This window comes from Pelophylax lessonae (genome assembly GCF_965119305.1).
Source record: "Pelophylax lessonae genome assembly, chromosome: 2".
NCBI classification, from domain to species: domain Eukaryota; kingdom Metazoa; phylum Chordata; class Amphibia; order Anura; family Ranidae; genus Pelophylax; species Pelophylax lessonae.
Genome location: NC_138769.1, coordinates 600,119,197 through 600,140,286, shown reverse-complemented (window position 1 = coordinate 600,140,286; position 21,090 = coordinate 600,119,197). Strand labels below are relative to the sequence as shown.

At 45.3% G+C, this 21,090-nt stretch overlaps 2 protein-coding genes across 2 annotated transcripts; one reads left to right on the top strand and one right to left on the bottom strand.

Moving 5' to 3' along the window:
* Nucleotides 1–11,277: 11,277 nt before the first annotated feature.
* On the top strand, nucleotides 11,278–12,393 carry LOC309547315 (E3 SUMO-protein ligase ZBED1-like; the record flags this gene model as incomplete). The annotated part of the gene is made up of 2 exons (XM_082247149.1): nucleotides 11,278–11,724; nucleotides 11,935–12,393. The coding sequence occupies 2 exons, from the start codon at nucleotides 11,278–11,280 to the stop codon at nucleotides 12,391–12,393; spliced, it is 906 nt and encodes a 301-aa protein (XP_082103275.1).
* Nucleotides 12,394–16,296: 3,903 nt separating this feature from the next.
* LOC309548203 (mitotic checkpoint serine/threonine-protein kinase BUB1 beta-like) lies at nucleotides 16,297–17,560 on the bottom strand (the record flags this gene model as incomplete). Its single annotated transcript, XM_082248158.1, has 1 exon — nucleotides 16,297–17,560. Exon 1 carries the CDS (start codon nucleotides 17,521–17,523, stop codon nucleotides 16,297–16,299), a length of 1,227 nt encoding a protein of 408 aa, XP_082104284.1. The 5' UTR covers nucleotides 17,524–17,560.
* Between the last annotated feature and the right edge of the window lie 3,530 nt (nucleotides 17,561–21,090).

Sequence of the window (21,090 nt, the reverse complement as noted above, 5' to 3'; positions counted from 1 at the left end):
AAAAGATAAGGGTTAGTAAATGAAGTTGTCAATCCCCCTAGGAGGACATGAGAACACTCACCCTCTTTTTTGCGGACAAGGGGACAGACGCTTATCATGTGATCCGGGGATGCGCAGTACAAGCAAAGATTACTGGATCGTCTCCTGGCTCTTTCAGTAGTTGATAAAGGTGGGCGTATGGTTCCTACCTCCATAGGAGTAGGGTCAACGGCCGAAATCTGAGAAGGACTGGACAATGGCATTCCCATTTTTTCAGCCTTTCTTTCTCGCAGCCTCCTGTCTATGTTGATACTGAGTTGTATCAAAGCATCCAGGGTGTCCGGTAAATCCGCTCGGGCGAGCTCGTCTTTAAAGGCTTCTGATAGGCCGAGTCTAAATTGAGTTCTCAGAGATGTATCATTCCACCCTGAATCAAGGGTCCATCTTTTGAACTCTGCTACAAAGTCTTCTACAGGTCTCCTACCTTGTTTCAAGGACCTCAATTGAATATCGGCAGTACTCTGCCTATTGGGGTCATCATATAGACTAGCGAGTTCCGCTAGGAATAAAGCATAGGAGTTGAGAAGCTGATCATTTTTCTCAAAGAGAGAGTCTGCCCAGGCCCGTGGATCACCCGTTAGGTATGAAATAATAGTACAGACTTTGATATGATCAGTAAGGTAGGTACGAGGTTTTAGCAAGAAAAGTAACTGACAGGCGTTTTTGAATTCACTACATTTTTTGCGATCACCTGTAAACACTAGAGGAGGATTTATTTTGGGTTCAGGGGGCTGAGCAGCGGCAAGTTGTGATAGACGGGTTACCTGCTGCTTCAGAGCCTGATTGTCTTCTTTTAATTCAGTAAGAGCGTGTATTAACGCAGTGACTTGTTGTTTTAATTGTGTCACTTGAGTGGGTAGATCTGCTGAATCCATTTTAGGTTCGTTCAATCTGTAACGCTCCTGCGTTTCTGAAACAAGATGGATTTGCAGCTGCAGAAAAACTCCACTCAGCAGTCATGTAGAGATACGTTGAAATACCAATTCCAACTCCCAAGACTCATCACTGTGGTTTGTCTGATTCAGCATACAAATATACACACTCAATAAGATGTTCCTGGAGTGATAGATGTATATAGCAGTATAGTGGTGATGAGCTGAAGAGACAGGTATGAACAGTGACAATAGGTGAACAGCACTTGAGAGAAATGTTCATGAGAGTATAGATGGTAACAGGTAGGATGCAGATAGGTTAGCAATCATGTATGGTAGTAGGTGGTAGGATAGCAGATGACATACAGGAGAGACTAACCCAGTGCAAGGATAGATGTTAGTAGGCTCAAGAGCTAGCAATCTAAACAGTGCAGATGATAGTAACAGTCCTTAATATGCAGAGCTAGATAGTGTAAGCTTAGTAGGAAGGTTATGGAGGATTCCCCTGCGGGGTACTTATCACTAATAGCAAGCAGTAGTAGAGAAGTTCGGTATGAGCGAGTGATCCGGTAGCGGGATACAGGGATCAGCAGCGAGGTTCCGACAGCGAGGTACGCTTGTAAGCATATGAGGTTCAAGGCAGGTTGAACGAACATGTGAGTGAGAACGCCGGCGGTTGAAATAGCCGCTCTGCGGCGCTCAGTGATGACAGCATCGGTCTTAAAGGTGTATGCGCACCTACCAGAAGAGAATGGTGGGACACATACACTGAATTGGAAAGTGGAATAAGGGTACCAGAGGTACCAGAACATTACACTGGTGAAGTTTTAAGATGGGGGGGCGCAAGACCCCGCCCTTCCATTTTGACCCCTCCCATTTCTCAGAAGCCACACCCCTTATAGACTCCACCCATTTTGTCCCCTGTATTTTGCTTGCGTGAACCAATTCTCCCAATATATCACATATTAAGGGGTCCATCAGTACTAGTATATCCCATAATAGGGAACAGGGGCCCTATTATGGAATATACTGTGAGAGACATCCTATTATGGGATACATGGACTGAGAGTGGCACAAACCCCACAGTACAGACCCCCCCAGCACAAACCCCTCAAGCACAAACCCCGCACAAACAACTCAAGCATAAACCCCACAGTACAGGCCCTCTAGCATAAACCTCACAGTACAGGCCCCTAGCACAAACCCCACAGTACATGCCCCCTTCAATATAGTGACCAGTATAAATGCCCCCTTTCAATGTAGTGACCAGCATACATGTCCCCAATGCAGTGACCAGTATACATGTCCCCAATGCAGAGCTATGCGTGCGTGCCTCCAATGCAGTGACCGCCAGTGTACATGTCCCCAATGCAGAGATATGCGTGCGTGCCTCCAATGCAGTGACCACCAGCGTACATGTCCCCAATGCAGAGCTATGCATGCGTGCCTCTAGTGCAGCCAGTGACCACCAGTATACATGTCCCCAATGCAGAGCTATGCGTGCGTGCCTCCAGTGCAGCCAGTATACATGTCCCCCAATGCAGAGCTATGCATGCGTGCCTCCAGTGCAGCCAGTATACATGTTCCCCAATGCAGAGCTATGCGTGCGTGCCTCCAGTGCAGCCAGTATAAATGTCCCCCAATGCAGAGCTATGCATGCGTGCCTCCAGTGCAGCCAGTATACATGTTCCCCAATGCAGAGCTATGCATGCGTGCCTCCAGTGCAGCCAGTATACATATCCCCCAATGTAGAGCTATGCGTGCGTGCCTCCAGTGCAGCCAGTATACATGTCCCCAATGCAGAGCTATGCGTGCGTGCCTCCAGTGCAGCCAGTATACATGTCCACCAATGCAGAGCTATGCGTGCGTGCCTCCAGTGCAGCCAGCATACATGTCCCCCAATGCAGAGCTATGCGTGCGTGCCTCCAGTGCAGCCAGTATACATGTTCCCAATGCAGAGCTATGCGTGCGTGCCTCCAGTGCAGCCAGTATACATGTCCCCCAATGCAGAGCTATGCGTGCGTGCCTCCAGTGCAGCCAGTATACATGTCCCCCAATGCAGAGCTATGCGTGCGTGCCTCCAGTGCAGCCAGTATACATGTCCCCCAATGCAGAGCTATGCGTGCGTGCCTCTAGTGCAGCCAGTATACATGTTCCCCAATGCAGAGCTATGCATGCGTGCCTCCAGTGCAGCCAGTATACATGTTCCCCAATGCAGAGCTATGCATGCGTGCCTCCAGTGCAGCCAGTATACATGTCCCCCAATGCAGAGCTATGCGTGCGTGCCTCCAGCGCAGCCAGTATACATGTTCCCCAATGCAGAGCTATGCATGCGATGCGTGCCTCCAGTGCAGCCAGTATACATGTCCCCCAATGCAGAGCTATGCGTGCGTGCCTCCAGTGCAGCCAGTATACATGTTCCCCAATGCAGAGCTATGCATGCGATGCGTGCCTCCAGTGCAGCCAGTATACATGTTCCCCAATGCAGAGCTATGCGTGCGTGCCCGACTGAGAGCAGTGCACTTACCTGTGAGTCACGGCGGCTTCTCCCTCTCCTCTTCTTCGTTCGGCGATGGGAAGGTGAGCGGCGCATCTCCCTCTCGGCCTCTTCTGCGGCGGGTGACGGGCGGCGGGAAGGTGACCGGCGCCGGCTTCTTCTCCGGACTGGACTCCTCTTCGGCGGCGGGAAGCTGACCGGGCGGTGACGGTGAGTGACTGATGCACGCACCGGCACCGCCCCCATTGCGACGCCAGCGGCGTCACAATCGGGTGTCCTGTATGATGATTGGTCCAGGCTGGAGACCGGACCAATCACAGCCAGGATATCACGAAACTGGGGGAGTCCAAGCGCAATGACTTGCGCCCAGGTTACGCCCCCAGAAGGCAGCCAATCGGCGCCTCTTCTGGGTCGTAACCCCCCTCCCCCCCATAGCCACCACAGGCCGGCGAACGCAATTTTTTTTTAAACTTTATTTGTTCTTTTTTAATATTTTTTTTTCTTCTTCTTTTTAGGGGGGGGGGCGGCGCCCTGGCGCCCCCTATGCACCAGCTGCCATTGCAGGGGAACTTGAACAGTATTTGGCTCAAGTAAGCAACAAATTTGCCAAATGCCGAGTGTATTGCGCACAGACAATGGAACTACATATACAGGTGATAACAGGCAATTCTCAGAAAGCATGGCATAATATTCAAACTACTGTGCCATACAACCCAGAGCAAAACGGGTTGCAGAAAGAATGAACCACACTCTGTGAGAGTGGAAGAACCATACCGTGTGATGCAGATATGCCAATCACATACTGGGGAGAAGCAATTATGACTGCATGCTATCTCCAAAATCGATTATCAGGAAAATCAATTGAGAACTTCATATGAATTTTACAGATACCGATAGAATTCTACACCAAGACACAAACAAGGTAACTATCAGTAAATGTGTAATTGTCGATTAAACTTCAGTGTGTTCAAAATTTCATAAACTAACACAAACGCTTAAATTCCACATCTGTGTCACATAGATAGAAATTAACGCAGAAGATCCATATGCTGTAAAAAAAGAAATCAGGCCACAAGAGGCTTTGATCAGGAAATCCACCAGAAACAATAAAGGCATCCCAGCAAAACATCTGTCCCATGTTGCTCACGTAGCATTAAAACCAGAGCCAAATTAATGGGACGAGATGCAAAGACTTCCAACTTCCGATAAAAAAAATTGGATCAGAGCTTGCTGGTGAAGAGAACTGAAACAGATTTATAGAACTGAGATTCGAAATGGGACTAATGTAAGGTGTAGTTATGTGGGAGTGTTAAAATACATTGTTCAAGTATTTTGTGTAACAACTACATAAGCCAGTAGATGGCAGTGTTTTATAAGTTTGTAGCTGCATCTATGGTACTGCATACTCTATTGTCTTTTCCCTGATAATAAAGGTCCTGTTCCCTGTCTGCAGTTAAGAAGCAAAGCCAATATGGACTGTGCACTGCCTGTCTGTTATGTAGGGCTATATACAGAATTTCTAACAAAAAAGAGGTTATACTTACCTGTTCTGTACAATGGTATTAAACAGAGTGGTCAAGTACCTTAATTTGGAAGTCACCCACCAGTGGTCTCCTCTTCTCATTCCTGTGGGTGCCCCCTTAGCAAGCCGGCTGCTAAGGGACGATGTGTGCTCCCGAGCCGGGCTGTGTGCATTCATAGACACACAGCGTGGCTCAGCCATGCCCCCCCCCCACTCCTCCTCACAGGATTTGACTGACAGCAGCAGAAGCCTATGGCTCCTGTAGCTCTCAGTATGTCCTGTGAGACTAGGGATGGGGTGGAGCTGTGCTGCAGAGGGGACAGCTCTGGATAAGGGGAGGAGTCAGGTAAGTGTTACGAGCAGGGGGGAGTCAGGTAAGTGTTACGAGCAGGGGGGCACAACAAGTAATGGGACATTTCTTACCCTAATACAGGGAATGCATTGAGGTACACAATGTTTTGACTTTACAACCATTTTAAAGCTCCTTAATTGCTTATTATAAATATGTAAATACTTAAAAAAAACATAGCTTGGCCACTGGTTTACTTTAATTGGCCCTATGGCAGATGCTTTATGGCCTTCTTTTAACATGACTTTATAGCACTAATTACTGTAGTAATGTCACTGGTACGCCAAAAGTGTCAAAAATGTCAGTCAGGAGTTCGATCTGTCCGACACAATGTCGCAGTCCCGCAAAAAAAAAAGAAACTCAGATCGCCGCCATTACTAGTTAAAAAAAAAAACAATAAAAATTACATAAATCTTTCCCGTAGTTAGTAAACGCAATAACTTTTGCGCAAACCAATCAAAATACACTTATTGCGATTTTTTTTTACCAAACATATGTAGCAGAAAACAAATTGGCCTAATGTTAAAACATTTTGATTTTTACATTTTTTTTTTTTGAGAATTTGATATAAAAAAAATGTGAAAAATATTATTGTTTTTTCAAAATTGTCGCTCTTTTTTTGTTTATTGTGCAAAAAATAAAAATCGCACAGGTGATCAAATACCACCAAAAGAAAGCTCTGTTTGTAGGAAAAAAAGGACCTCAATTTCATTTGAGTACAGTGTCGCACGACCGTGCAATTGTCCGTTAAAGTCACGCAGTGCCGAATTGCAAAATAGGGCCTGGTCTTTGAACAGCCAAATCCTCCGGGGCTTAAGTAGTTAAAAAAAAAAAAATTTTATTGATTCATGTCCCCCAGGGCAGTACCCAGGTCCCCATACACTTTTTTGGGCCAATAACTTGCATTTAAGCCTTTAAAATTAGGACTTTTCATTTTTCATGTTCATGTACCATAGACTTTAATGGAATTCACATGTTCACTAGAACAGTGGTTCCCAAAGTGGGGGTCGCGACCCCCCGGGGGGTCGCGGAGTGGGGAGCGGGGGGTCGCGAGATGCGTGTTATACGCCGATATTAAAAAAAAAAACGGCCAGGAAGCATCGACGAGAGCAGAAGGGGCGGGCCGGGCCGAGGAGAAGGAAGGACTAGCTGTCATTAGAGCAGAAGGGGCGGGCCGAGCCGAGGAGAAGAGAGAACGAGCGAGCGCAGTCATCGGTAGTCCCGCCTATGACAGACGTCACACGTCTCGGCAGAGGAGACGGGACTTCCGATGACTGCGCTCGCTTGTTCTCCCTTCTCCTCAGCTCGGCCCGCCCCCTTCTGCTCTTACGGTATGACAGCTCGTCCTTCCTTCTCGGCCCGGCCCGCCCCTTCTGCTCTCGGCGCTGCTTCCCGGTCTTTTTTGAAACAAAATGAGGTTAGTTCCAATGGCGCTTGCGATGCTGCATATTTGGACATTGCGCTTGCTAGGCTGCATGTATGGACACTTGGTGGGCTGCTTATATGGACACTTGGTGGGCTGCTTATATGGACACTTGGTGGGCTGCTTATATGGACACTTGGTGGGCTGCTTATATGGACACTTGGTGGGCTGCATGTATGGACACTTGGTGGGCTGCATTCATTGACACTGCTGGTGGGCTGCATGTATGGACACTGCTGGTGGGCTGCATGTATGGACACTGCTGGTGGGCTGCATGTATGGACACTGCTGGTGGGCTGCATGTATGGACACTGCTGGTGGGCTGTAATTTGTTAATAAAATAGCCTGGCTTAGAGATTGTGTTCCTTTTTGTTTTAGCTCTGTCAGTATGTAACCAAATCGCAAATCTTACATACGAGGGGGAGGGGTCGCGGGTCGTCAGCAATCTAATATTGGGGGTCGCGGTCTGAAAAGTTTGGGAACCCCTGCACTAGAACATGTCTCCTGTTCGAGATGTTCTGTGTGAACCGAACAGAGGGGTGTTCGGCTCATCACTACCTTTTATTAAAGATTCTGTGCAATAACTCACTGTAAGCTTTTTAGGATCTCTGGAGTCGGACAGGCTATACAAGATCAATTTTCTTTCGTTCAACCAGCAGGTTGAACAAAAGAAAATTAATTGATTTCCCCATCCACCCACTCAATGTGGAAGGGGGAATCCCTCCCACAGAGCGATTGCGTTCTGACAGCGGGGATGTTGTACAGAAGTCAAGGGTTCGACTTCTGTCAGAGCAACCTGCCCATAGATGGATCGAAATGTGGCCAGTCCCTACTGAACTGGTCTAATTTCAATCCATCTATGACCAGCTCAACTGGATTCTGGTCAACATTAGATGTGAGAGTTAATAGAACTGTGGAGGAAGGAAACTTGCATAGTGAAGGGTTTGCCCAGGAGCAGATATTAAAATTCAGGCTCAGGTAGCATGACTATGCCGCACCTAGAAACCAAATGAACAAATGTTGCCTGAAGATTAGGTGGAAACACAATATAGCACATATACATAAGGGTGCACAGTCCATTTCATTAGGGTGGGCACCCCAAAGCTCAAACACACATGCCTTTCTTAACAGCCTCAACTGCACTGGGCAGTGAATGAATGGAAAGTGCTCTGTGGTGAGTGGCTTCCTGTTCATTCATAAACTGAAGCATAGTAAACACATGTTTACTATGCTTCAGTTATTGAACACAGCGAGTGAGTGTATTCACTGTGTTCATATTGAAAAGGAAGGGGTCGGTAAATTACATATGGATTAGCCTCTTCTCCCACTCTCCATTATGAAACATCCCCCACAGCAGCAGGGGGGAGAGGAGAGGAAAGGAGGAAGCCAGCAGCACTGCGGTAGGGGGGGCGCAACAGGAGGGGAGGCCCGGGCAGTAGGGGGAATTGGCACCACACAGAGCGATTAGAGTGTGCCCAGGCACACCTGGCGCACCCCCTGTGCACGCCGATGCACATATAGCACAGCCTAAATGTTCAATTCCCCTGATAGAAAAATACTTACAACTTAAAAAAAATTATCTAATGTTTATTAGTAGAGAAACATGTCAAATCAATTAAAATATAAACCCAATTATTACTGTAGATCCGGGGTCCTCAATAGGCGGACTCCGGCCGCGTCTGGACCCAGACGCGCTTAAATCTGGGCCGCCGAAGCGCTCTGCACCGAAGCAGCTGCCTGTTTGTTTATCAGATCACTGGTTGCTAGATCACCGGCCGCCTAGCGTCTACCAACCAGTGACGTCACACGCACGCCGCCCAGCATTCAAAGCGGAGGATGAACTTCCTCCTCGTGCCTGAGCTCCCCCACTCTTCTATTAGAAAGTGCTCTGAAGGGGGGCGGAGCCGGCCGGCGAGGTGCATGGACGTCTGAGCGCTCAGCTCCTTGCCAAGCAGACAGACCGGGACCTACCACATCGAAGAGGGTCACTCCAAACTCACATCCCGACCATCCCTGCATCCTCGACCGACCACCGATCATGCCACCTAAGAGGAAGGAGCGGGGTAAGCTTAATAAACTGGTGAATTACTTCTCCCCACCAAATCTATCATTTTAACTATACAGAACTACAGAAATGTTTTTAAAAAGATTAATGTATTTCACCTGCATATACACTGAACATATACAGCAAAAAATAGTTTGTACTTCTGTAAACCATAAAAATGAAATCTCACTGCATTTTTAAAGAATTAATTTCATATAATATAATGAAAATAATTCTTTAAAAATGCAGTGAGACTTAATTTTTATGGTTTACAGTAGTACAAACTATTTTTTTTTTGCTGTATATGTTCAGTAGGGCTGGGGAATATAATCGAAAGATCGATGCATCGCGATTCGACCCTTCGCGATTCTGCATCGATGCGGGCTGCCGGCATAATCGATTATACGAAATGACGTCATCAGCCGCAGCCACGCCCTATCGCGTGTATCGGCGTCCCACCTGTGGCCTAGAAGCCAGCCAGCCATCCAAGCCAGAAGCCGCCAGTCCAGTGAGTCCACACACAGGAGCGAGGAGCCCCAAGTGCTTCCCCATCGCAGCCAGCCAGCGCCGCCAGCCTCACCTCACCTCACTGTAGCTGACAGGCCCTGGAGGCCCAGCCGCCACGCCACTGCCAGTGACGCCAGCCGCCCGCCACAGAGCCGAGAGAGCAGCACAGCACCTGTCTTCCTCTGCAATGCAGTGCACAACAACCCACACAGTCACACAGCAGGTATGTCCGAACAAATAATTGTGTAATCATTCATGGGGGTCTCTCGTCTGTATCTCTGGGGGATGTCTGTGATGGGGGGGGGCCTGGGACAGGGGACGGTCGGTCGGGGCCCGGGGGTACTGTTCTGCTGTGGCAGTCTGGCAGCCAGGGGGGTCAGTCAGTGTCAGTGGGGGCCTGGGGGTCTCTGTCAGTGTCAGTCAGCTATGGGGGTCTGGGCAAGGGGGGGACTCACTCAGTGTTTGTCAGTGCTGTGGGGGATTGGGGAAGGTGTGGGGGACATCCAGGTCTCTGTCAGTGTGGGGGTCTGGGCAAGGGGGGGGACTCACTCTCACTCAAGTGTTTGTCAGTGCTGTGGGGGATTGGTGAAGGTGTGGGACTTCCAGGTCTCTGTCAGTGTGGGGGTCTGGGCAGGGGGGGGGACTCACTCACTCTCAGTGTTTGTCAATGCTGTGGGGGATTGGGGAAGGTGTGGGACATCCACCCAGGTCTCTGTCAGTGTGTCAGGCTGCAGTCAGCTCAGCTGTGGGGGGAGGGGGGTCTCTGTCAGTGTCACTGTCACAGGCAGCTGTGGGGTAAGGGGGGGCCCCGGGGGTTTTGGCTCAGTGCATGCAAGGAAGGGAGTCTGACAGACAGACAGACAGTCATATTTTATGAAAGATGTTGCTTGGTTGATTTGTTGCGGCTTAGTTTAAGTTTTTTTTTTTTTTAGTTTTTTTTTAAACACTGACAGAGTTTGGCAACTTACGTCATCCGTCTCCGTCACATACGTGGTAGTATGGTGGTAAATATGGCAGAATGAGAAAAAGATCGAGAGATAAAAAATGCACCTAGCGTTTTAAGAGCAAACATCTGGGCACATTTCGGATTTTACGAACACACAGGGAAGCGTGAGTTGGACAAGACACACGCCGTATGTAAAGCCTGTCACACAAAAATTAAATACCTAGGGAATACTACGAACTTGAGAAACCATGTTAGCCGTTTTCACTCTGAGTTAGTAACACCTGTCGCCACCAGCAGTGCCACCACTGCCAAGGAAAGACTGCTAGACCCAGATCAGCCAAGAATTGATGCCATACTGTCAACTTATCCGCCCAACTCAGAAAAAGGGAAGAAACTAACCAAAGCTGTGGCAGCTTTCATCGCCAAGGACCTACGGCCTTACTCAGTTATGGACAAGGCCGGGTTTCGCTACCTTGTGAAGACGCTAGAGCCACGTTATAAGATCCCATCATGCAGGCACTTTACAGAAAACGTTATACCTGCACTCTACCACGACACCAAAGCTCAGGTACTTGCGTCAATGAACCAAGCCAGTCGAGTCGCAATAACGTGTGATTCATGGACGTCAGTCACAACGGAGTCCTATGTTACAATAACAGCACATTACGTTACTAAGGACTGGCAGGTCTTGTCACATGTGTTGCAAACAAGAGCCATTTATGAGTCTCACACAGGTGCTCATCTGGCAGAGCTACTGTCTCATGTTGTGGAAGAATGGCAGCTGTCTGATAAATCTGTAGTGCTTGTGACCGACAACGCGGCGAACATGATAGTTGCAGCTCAAGTTGGTAAATTTCCTCATGTTAAATGTTTTGCCCATACACTCAATCTTGCATGTCAGCGGGCACTGAAAGGGGCCACGCTCTCCAGGCTTCTCGCCAGAGTGCAAAGAATATCCACATTCTTCCATCGCAGCACTAGAGCAAGCCACTGTCTAAAAGAGAAACAGAAATGTCTGGGCCTGAAGAATCATAAGCTAATAACTGATGAGCCAACAAGATGGAACAGCGCATATGACATGGTCGAGAGGTTCTTAGAACAACAACCTGCAGTTTGTGCCACCTTGCTGTCTCCAGAAGTCAGAAAAGGAGAGTCTGATCTCTGCACTCTCAATGAAACAGATGTGTCAAATGCAGAGGATGCTGTGAGTGCATTAAAGCCAATGAAGGATGCAACCTTGCTGATGTCAGAAGAGCGCAACCCAACAGTGTCTCTCATTGCCCCTCTAAATGCACAACTGCTCCAGAGCATGACAGACACCATGGGAGACACAGCCATGACCCATGAGATCAAGAATGCAATCAAAACAGATCTCCTGAAGAGGTACAGCAGTGAGGCAGAGAAGAAGATCCTTCATACAGCCTCTGCTCTGGATCCTCGCTTTAAAGGACTGCCTTTTATTCTCACAGAGGAGGAGAGATCGGAGATATACAGAGGAGTGACTGAGGAGGCTGCATCTTTGGAGGTAATTAGAATTTCATCATGTTTCCTGCCAGACAGCTAGAAGCTCAGCTACATTGTGTTGTGTAATAACATGCCCTGATTCACTGATGCGGTGTGGGAAGTGGAACTGTATGGTATGGATTACCGTGCAGTTTCCCACACCTCATCAATGAATCACACTCTTAGTCAGTTCAGCTCTTCTTATACTATTATCTTTTGTTCAACCACACAGATTACATCTAATAGAAGGACAAATGTGGATGAAGTGCCTAGGGAAAAAGCAACTGTGGAAGAAGAAACAACACCCATTGAGGACAGCCATTCTCCTCCCAAAAAAAAGGCCACAACATCGCTGCTCATGACTTTGCTGGGGCAGTCTTTCACTGATGGTGCAATAGAACCTAAGACCCCCTATGCCAAGGCAGAAGACGAAATGGAAAAATATTGTAAAGCCCCACCTCTGCCTCTCACTGAGGACCCTTTAAAATGGTGGCGTGAGCATGAGGTCATATTCCCCCTCCTCTCTCAGCTGTCAAAGCAATACTTGTGTATCCCAGGTACAAGTGTATCTGCAGAGCGGGTTTTCTCTACTGCAGGAGATGTTATAACAGCGAAAAGAAGCAGTCTTAAACCTGAGCATGTGGATCATCTAGTGTTCTTACAGAAAAACCTACATGTTCCCAAATGCTAAGCACTGAAATAATTACTAATTCATGTTTTTAATGAATTAGTAATTACTAATTCAGTCTGCCACCAGTCACCAGTCAGTCACATCACCAGTCTTGTTTTATAGCTTTATAGCACTGATGGTTTGTTTTTGAAGATTGTCCTGTCCAATGTGTCCATTTCCAATCCATAATCCGTTCCGTTGCTTCACACTAAAAGTGTCTAGGCAAGTACTAGGGGTTCATTTAACCCTCAACCAAATAAATAATATTAAAGTGTATTTTCTTCTAGACAACTGACACCAAGCCAGCCACGGTGCAGCATTATAGGAAGGAAAATCATTGAGAGAAATAACTTGTACATTTGAAGCTTAACCTCGAGTAAATCTTATCTTTTTGGATCACAAACACCAATTGTGGATTCTTGTGTAATATACTATATTTGTGAGTTTGTGAATGTGAACCCCATAGGATTTCCTCAAGGTTAAGCTTCAGTTTACAATTTATTCTCTCAAGGATTTTCCTTCCTCTAATGGTGGCTTGTTGGCTAGCTTGGCTTCAGTTACAGATGTAATCGACATGGTAGAGTGCTGCTCAGTGCAGTGCAGGTAAAGTTTTCTTTCTGTAACGTGACTGACTGACTGACTGTCGTGACAACTCAAGAGCTTATAACGCAGCTCTAGCATTAACTCAACACACACACATAGTGTGTGTGTGTTGAGTTGATGCTGATGAGGCTGCATATAAGCTTTTGAGTAGTCACGACACACACACACACACACTGTGTTTAGTTGACTGGCAATGGCAGGGGCAAACACAATCACAGTGAACCTGGAACATTTTCTATTTTTTACAGCTTTTCTAGCACTGGAGAGATGGAGAATGGCTTGTTTTCAAAAATGGTCCATTCACATAAGTGAATTGATAATTATTTAAGCTTAAGCTTATATTTGTATAACTCCCCTCTAGCAGCCATCAACTCACTTCACTTGAGTTGACCGGCAGTTGCAGGGGGAAACAAACATCACGGTGAACATGGAAGTTATGCAGCAGTGCACTATTGCCAGGTTCACCTTTGATATTTGCTACTAGTCAGGAAGTGCTCTGTTTTGTAGAGGACAGGTTATGGCACACACCTGGAAATTATTGCAACGCATGTCTGTCTGCTGGTCTGTTGTACTCTGTAGCAATAGCAAGTGTAGGGGGTTTCCTCAACCAAACAAATACTAAAGGTAAAAGTGTATCTAGACAACTGAAGGCAAGCCAGGCAGCCACGGTACAGGAAAGGACATCCTTGAAAGATTAAATCAATCATACATTGAAGCGTAAAACCTTGATTAAATCTTTACTGGATCACAAATACACACAAACCTGACCTAACCTATATGCCTTGAGTTGTACCAGTGTGGCAATGCCAAACCTTTCTTCAGTTCTCATGATTCTGATGCAGACAATCGTGTTGTGTGTTTTTTTGTGATCCCATGAAGATTTATTCAAGGTTTAAGCTTTAGTTGATGATTTACTCTGTCAAGGGTTTTCCTTCCTCTAATGGTGGCTTTGGCTTGGCTTCAGTTGGGTTTAATTGTGGTAGAGATAGAGACTGTCTGCAGGACAGGTAACGTTTTCTGTAAAGTAAGTGACATAAAAGTGACATAAGTGAATTGATAAGCTTAAAGCTTATATTTGTAACTCCCCTCTAGCAGCCAATCCATCATCTCACTTGAGTTGACTGGCAGTTGCAGAGGGAAACAAACATCATGGTGAACATGGAAGTTATGCAGCAGTGCACTATTGCCAGGTTCACCCTTGATGTTTGCTACTAGTCAGGAAGTGCTCTGTTTTGTAGAGGAGAGGTTATGGCACACCTGGAATTTATTGCAATGCATATTCACATAAAAGGATTTATATATAATGTTTTGTGGGAATTTATGATGACCATTTTCACAAGAATATTAGCTTGGCTGGCTGGCTGGCTGGCTGGCTTCTTCTATCTTGGCTTGCCTTAAAGTACAACTATAGGCCAAACTTTATCCAAAATCCAAAAAGTTTGGCCTTTAGTTGTACTTTAAATGGTGGTAGGCCTGGCTTATATTAATATTTTCTTTTATGAAGCAGTAAACTGCACTACTACAGTTTTTTACTAATTTTACTGTTACTTCTAGTAAAATACTAGTGTTGTTGTCTGTCTCTGCTATGCTGTTTGCATTTTCAGACCTTCCTATATGTTTGCAGTGCAAGTGCACTAAAGTATGCAGGGCTTGCAGGCCATGACAGGGTCCAGGAAAGTGTCCTTTGAAGCAAATGAAAATAAAAAGGATTCTTTTATTTGTGACTGCTTGATTGTTTGTTTTTTTTATAAAGTTTTGAAAACCATTGGGCAGTGGGCTGGGCATGGGCATTGGGCAGTAATCGTGATGCATCGTGATGCATCGCGGAATCGAATCATATCGAATCGCGACCCTAATAATCGTAATCGCATCGAATCGTGAGGTAAGTGAAGATGCACAGCCCTAATGTTCATTGTACATGCAGGTGAAATACATTAATCTTTTAAAAACATTTCTGTAGTTCTGTATAGTTAAAATTATAGATTTATTTTACGTGCACATATATATATATTAGTTTTCCATCATTGCCGCCACAATGGCTGAAATTATAAATCAGGAAGAATAGCTAAAAGACACAAAACTCTGTTTACAGTCTCTCCCATCTATGGATCAAACAGTGTCATATTTCGCATATCGGTTGTGTATTTGTATTCTGACTCGGATTGTTGTGGTAGTGATCTAACCCTTGTGAGACCTCTGTGCCTGGCCTGTATAAGCAGATACGGTCACTGCGGACAATCCTCCTCAGAGAGCTTGAACTCACCAATACTGGTTTCATCCAAAATCTGGTTTATTTTGAACATCACACAACAGGAATACAGCAGAATGAATGGATTTCAGTATTATGCGGTCAAAAGATGATGCTTTCCTTAGCTTAGCATGTCCCTGTTACATGAGGTAAATGCAGCCATGACACAGGAAATACAGCAGAGCAGGGGGTGGAGTTTACATACAAGGAAATGATGTATCATGCTCACAGGAGGAACAAGAGCATTGCTGCCACCTTCTGGCCTTTTTTGGTAAATACCTACCCATAGAAAAATACATGGTAAATAAATCACAGAATCTACTATGTAAATTGCATTTACAATAATGAGAATATTAACTGTGTAACAGCACACTCCCCGTCTGACATTGTAAATGTCACTATTTTATACCATAACGGTAGTTATACAAGTGCAAATAAACAACAGTGCAATTTGCTTGATGTCTTGAGAACCTGAAAGACATAAAGAAAAAACATGCAAAAAATGCAACAGCTTCAAGTTAACATTAACGTCCAAGACTCTTCCTTCTTGAAGTCAAAGGTAAGAACAAGCAACATACGCAAGTAAGTTCATTCTCCAAAAGGCAAGAGCAGAATAAGTTCAGTGATAGGTCTGATGAAGGTCTTTACAGTCCCTTGTCTTGCAACCTTCACCTCCACCTTGCGTACCTTGCCATCATCACTAGGAACACTCTTTATAATGAGTCCCATAGGCCACTCGAGTCTCCCAGCTTGTTGATCCTTGAGCAGAACAAGATCTCCAACTTTAACGTTAGGATTTGGGTGTTGCCATTTCCTGCGTCCTTCAAAAAGGGCATCTGTCTGGCCTCTTGGTGGATATGCTGTAATGTCAATAGTTCAGAAGTGGGCAACAGCAAGTTTTTGTGCAGCTCCTCTAAATCCACAGAGCAGTCCAGTGCACGTTCAAATACCCCTGACATCTGGCCTGTAGGGTCGAACTTTTTTTGGACAAGCAGAGTCTTCGAAGTCAGCAGGCTAGTGGATCCAGTAGAGACAGAAGACACAGAGGAAGGAGTATCCTCTCTACTGGCTTCTTAAATTGGGCTTAACTTTTTGGGAAAAACTTGTCGGAAAGACTCCTCATACACTGGAGTTTTCTCTCTAAATGGAAGCCTTCCCAGATCAGATGAGTCGCTTTCTTCTGACTCATCCTTTCCCTTGCGAAAAGGTGTGGACGCCAGCTGAGCAGCTCTTACAAAGTCACAGGTGTCCTCTGGATCTGCAAACAAAGTCTTGTTCTGGTCTGACTCAGACACTATAGCCTCTTCATTCAGGGATTTAATACAATCAAGAGTGTCTGTGAGTGGGACATCGTCATGAACAACAGGTGCTTTTGAAATGGCAGCAAGTGGACGACGGGCTGGTGGTGGCACATTATTCAAACTTTGCGAGGCAATGCTAGGCTGTGCTTCACATGTTTCATCATAAATGGTAAATGGTTCATTAGAGGACAGCGTTGATGACAGGTCAGTACATTTGGGTTGGTTTTGATCCAAGATATTAATGCTTGGTGACAGAAGAGCAGGAAGGGTGCATCGCACAGGATCCACATCATCTTTTTTTGAAGGTGTGCAATCGCTGGACGCTGCGGTCTGCTCAGATTGAGGCTCAGTTTCCACTATCTCCGGAATTCTATTGGACCCTTCAGCTGGTGCTGCCTCCATGCCCACTTGTTCTTGGTTTTCAGTGCATGAGCCTTTTAGCCTCTTCTCCAACTCTTCAATCTGCCTCTCCATCTCCTGTCTACGTAGAGCACTGGCTAGGAGATCTTCTTCTCTCTTCTTGTGAACTTTTGCCATGTAAATTTCTGCACGGATTTCCTCGATTGAAAACTCTTCCACTCCAGCATAGACTTTGTTTTTACAGTAAATAACCATCTCCTCTTTCCCTTGTGTGCAGCTCTGCAGCCTCTGTAGAGGATCCTCCTCCTTGCTAGACTTCCGAGCACTCAAGACACTAGTAACTGAGGGGTTAATCTTGTATGGTGTAACTGTCTGTTGCTCGGCCAATTCATCCACATAGGGTGTGAAGCTGGGAAGACTTGGAATTGAATCATGGCTGGAAGTCTGATGGGTGCTGCGCGGTGGCCGGCCAGAGTTCCAGGGCCCTGCTTTGAGTTCATTTTCTTTGGCCCATGATTGAGGCAATGCTGCCCAGGGTTGAGCAGCAAGTGTTGGTTGACTTTCAGGGACATGAATGCCTGTATTTTCATCAAACACAGCAAAACCAGTCCGACTGGGTATTTGTTGCGGGGGAGCCATCGGAGCGCTAAAACTCTGGCTAGAGCGTTTTAGGTTATCTCCCACTCTGCTCACTGGAGCCCCTGCTCTTGTTGTATTTCCTGTGTCATGGCTGCATTTACCTCAAGTAACAGGGCTCTTGTATCCATGCTAAGCTAAGGAAAGCATCATCTTTTGACTATTCTGACTCGGATTGTTGTGGTAGTGATCTAACCCTTGTGAGACCTCTGTGCCTGGCCTGTATAAGCAGATACGGTCACTGCGGACAATCCTCCTCAGATAGCTTGAACTCACCAATACTGGTTTCATCCAAAAGCTGGTTTATTCTGAACATCACACAACAGGAATACAGCAGAATGAATGGATTTCAGTATTATGCGGTCAAAAGATGATGCTTTCCTTAGCTTAGCATGTCCCTGTTACATGAGGTAAATGCAGCCATGACACAGGAAATACAGCAGAGCAGGGGGTGGAGTTTACATACAAGGAAATGATGTATCATGCTCACAGGAGGAACAAGAGCATTGCTGCCACCTTCTGGCCTTTTTTGGTAAATACCTACCCATAGAAAAATACATGGTAAATAAATCACAGAATATACTATGTAAATTGCATCTACAATAATGAGAATATTAACTGTGTAACAGCACAATTTGTTAGGTCATTTTTTTTGTGTATAGTTCAAAAGTGTTGGGGAATGCCTTTTTTTTGTTGTTGGCGTTCTGTATTTGGAATTTGACGGTCACTTTCCCGGACCTCGGACTGAATGGAAAATTGGTAAGTGGACCTTTCAGGTTTATATTTGAGTACCCCTGCTGTAGATCATCCTGCTCTATGTATACATGTACACTTCTTCAATCACCAAGCAAATTAAATACTGTTGTGTAGTAAGGGACCTTGTCTACTCTTTCACCCATTTCCACCTTCCTTTTGAGGATGCCCCACAGATGCTCAATAGGGTTTAGGCCTGGAGACATGCTTGGCCAGTGTTACATTTGGTGTTATCACTCCTGTGATAACAGGAGTGATAATAATCACAACCTGTGAAGCTCTGGTGAACCCCATGCCCAAGAGGATTAAGGCAGTGCTTGAAAATAATGGTGGTCAAACAAAATATTGACACTTTGGGCCCAATTTGGACATTGTCACTTAGGGGTGTACTCACTTTTGTTGACAGCGGTTTAGACATTAATGGCTGTGTGTTGAGTCACTTTCAGGGGACAGAAAATTTACACTAATATACAAGCTGTACACTAACTACTTTACATTGTAGCAAAGTGTAATTTCTTCAGTGTTGTCACATGAAAAGATTAAATAAAATATTTACAAAGATGTGAGGGTTGTACTCACTTTTGTGAGATACTATGTATGTATGTATGTATGTATGTATATATATATATATATATATATATACAGTGGGTACGGAAAGTATTCAGACCCCCTTAAATTTTTCACTCTTTGTTATATTGCAGCCATTTGCTAAAATCATTTAGGTTCATTCTTCTTCCTCATGAATGTACACATAGCACCCCATACTGACAGAAAAACACAGAATTGTTGACATTGTTGCAGATTTATTAAAAAAGAAAAACTGAAATATCACATGGTCCTAAGTATTCAGACCCTTTGCTCAGTATTTAGTAGAAGCCCCCTTTTGATCTAATACAGCCAGGAGTCTTTTTGGGAAAGATGCAACAAGTCTTTCACACCTGGATTTGGGGATCCTCTGCCATTCCTCCTTGCAGATCCTCTCCAGTTCTGTCAGGTTGGATGGTAAACGTTGGTGGACAGCCATTTTTAGGTCTCTCCAGAGATACTCAATTGGGTTTAAGTCAGGGCTCTGGCTGGGCCATTCAAGAACAGTCACGGAGTTGTTGTGAAGCCACTCCTTCGTTATTTTAGCTGTGTGCTTAGGGTCATTGTCTTGTTGGAAGGTAAACCTTCGGCCCAGTCTGAGGTCCAGATCACCCTGGAGAAGGTTTTTGTCCAGGATATCCCTATACTTGGCCGCATTCATCTTTCCCTCTATTGAAACCAGTCGTCCTGTCCCTGCAGCTGAAAAACACCCCCACAGCATGATGCTGCCACCACCATGCTTCACTGTTGGGACTGTATTGGACAGGTGATGAGCAGTGCCTGGTTTTCTCCACACATACTGCTTAGAATTAAGGCCAAAAAGTTCTATTTTGGTCTCATCAGACCAGAGAATCTTATTTCTCACCATCTTGGAGTCCTTCAGGTGTTTTTTAGCAAACTCCATGCAGGCTTTCATGTGTCTTACACTGAGGAGAGGCTTCCGTCGGGCCACTCTGCCATAAAGCCCCGACTGGTGGAGGGCTGCAGTGATGGTTGACTTTCTACAACTTTCTCCCATCTCCTGACTGCATCTCTGGAGCTCAGCCACAGTGATCTTTGGGTTCTTCTTTACCTCTCTCACCAAGGCTCTTCTCCCCCGATAGCTCAGTTTGGCCGGACGGCCAGCTCTAGGAAGGGTTCTGGTTGTCCCAAACGTCTTCCATTTGAGGATTATGGAGGCCACTGTGCTCTTAGGAACCTTAAGTGCAGCAGAAATCTTTTTGTTACCTTGGCCAGATCTGTGCCTTGCCACAATTCTGTCTCTGAGCTCTTCAGGCAGTTCCTTTGACCTCATGATTCTCATTTGCTCTGACATGCATTGTGATCTGGAAGGTCTTATATAGACAGGTGTGTGGCTTTCCTAATCAAGTCCAATCAGTATAATCAAACACAGCTGGACTCAAATGAAGGTGTAGAACCATCTCAAGGATGATCAGAAGAAATGGAAAGCACCTGAGTTAAATATATGAGTGTCACAGCAAAGGGTCTGAATACTTAGGACCATGTGATATTTCAGTTTTTCTTTTTTAATAAATCTGCAACAATGTCAACAATTCTGTGTTTTTCTGTCAGTATGGGGTGCTATGTGTAAATTCATGAGGAAGAAGAATGAACCTAAATGATTTTAGCAAATGGCTGCAATATAACAAAGAGTGAAAAATTTAAGGGGGTCTGAATACTTTCCGTACCCACTGTATATATACATATATATATGTACATATACATATACATACAGAAAGTATTCAGCCCCCTTGAACTTTGCAACCTTTTGCCACATTTCAGGCTTCAAGCATAAAGATATAAAACTGTAATTTTTTGTGAAGAATCAACAACAAGTGGGACACAATCATGAAGTGGAACGAAATTTATTGGATGGTTCAAACTTTGTTAACAAATAAAAAACTGAAAAATTGTGCGTGCAAAATTATTCAGCCCCCTTAAGTTAATACTTTGTAGCTCCACCTGGATATGTTTATTTGTGAACCATTCCATTGTAGATTTTGCTTTATGTTTTGGATCATTGACTTGTTGGAAGACAAATCTCAAGGGGACCAATAAATAAATAAACAAATAAAAAAGGGGGGAAATGGGACTTTATATGAAGTGTGTGGATAAGCGGTTGGTAATAAGAATGGTAAAGTCACTGATAAAGCAAAGAAAACAAGTTTTATAGTAAATGTAAACTTGTATAGCATTGCATAAATTGCATCGTGCAGCCCATTGCCCCCCTTT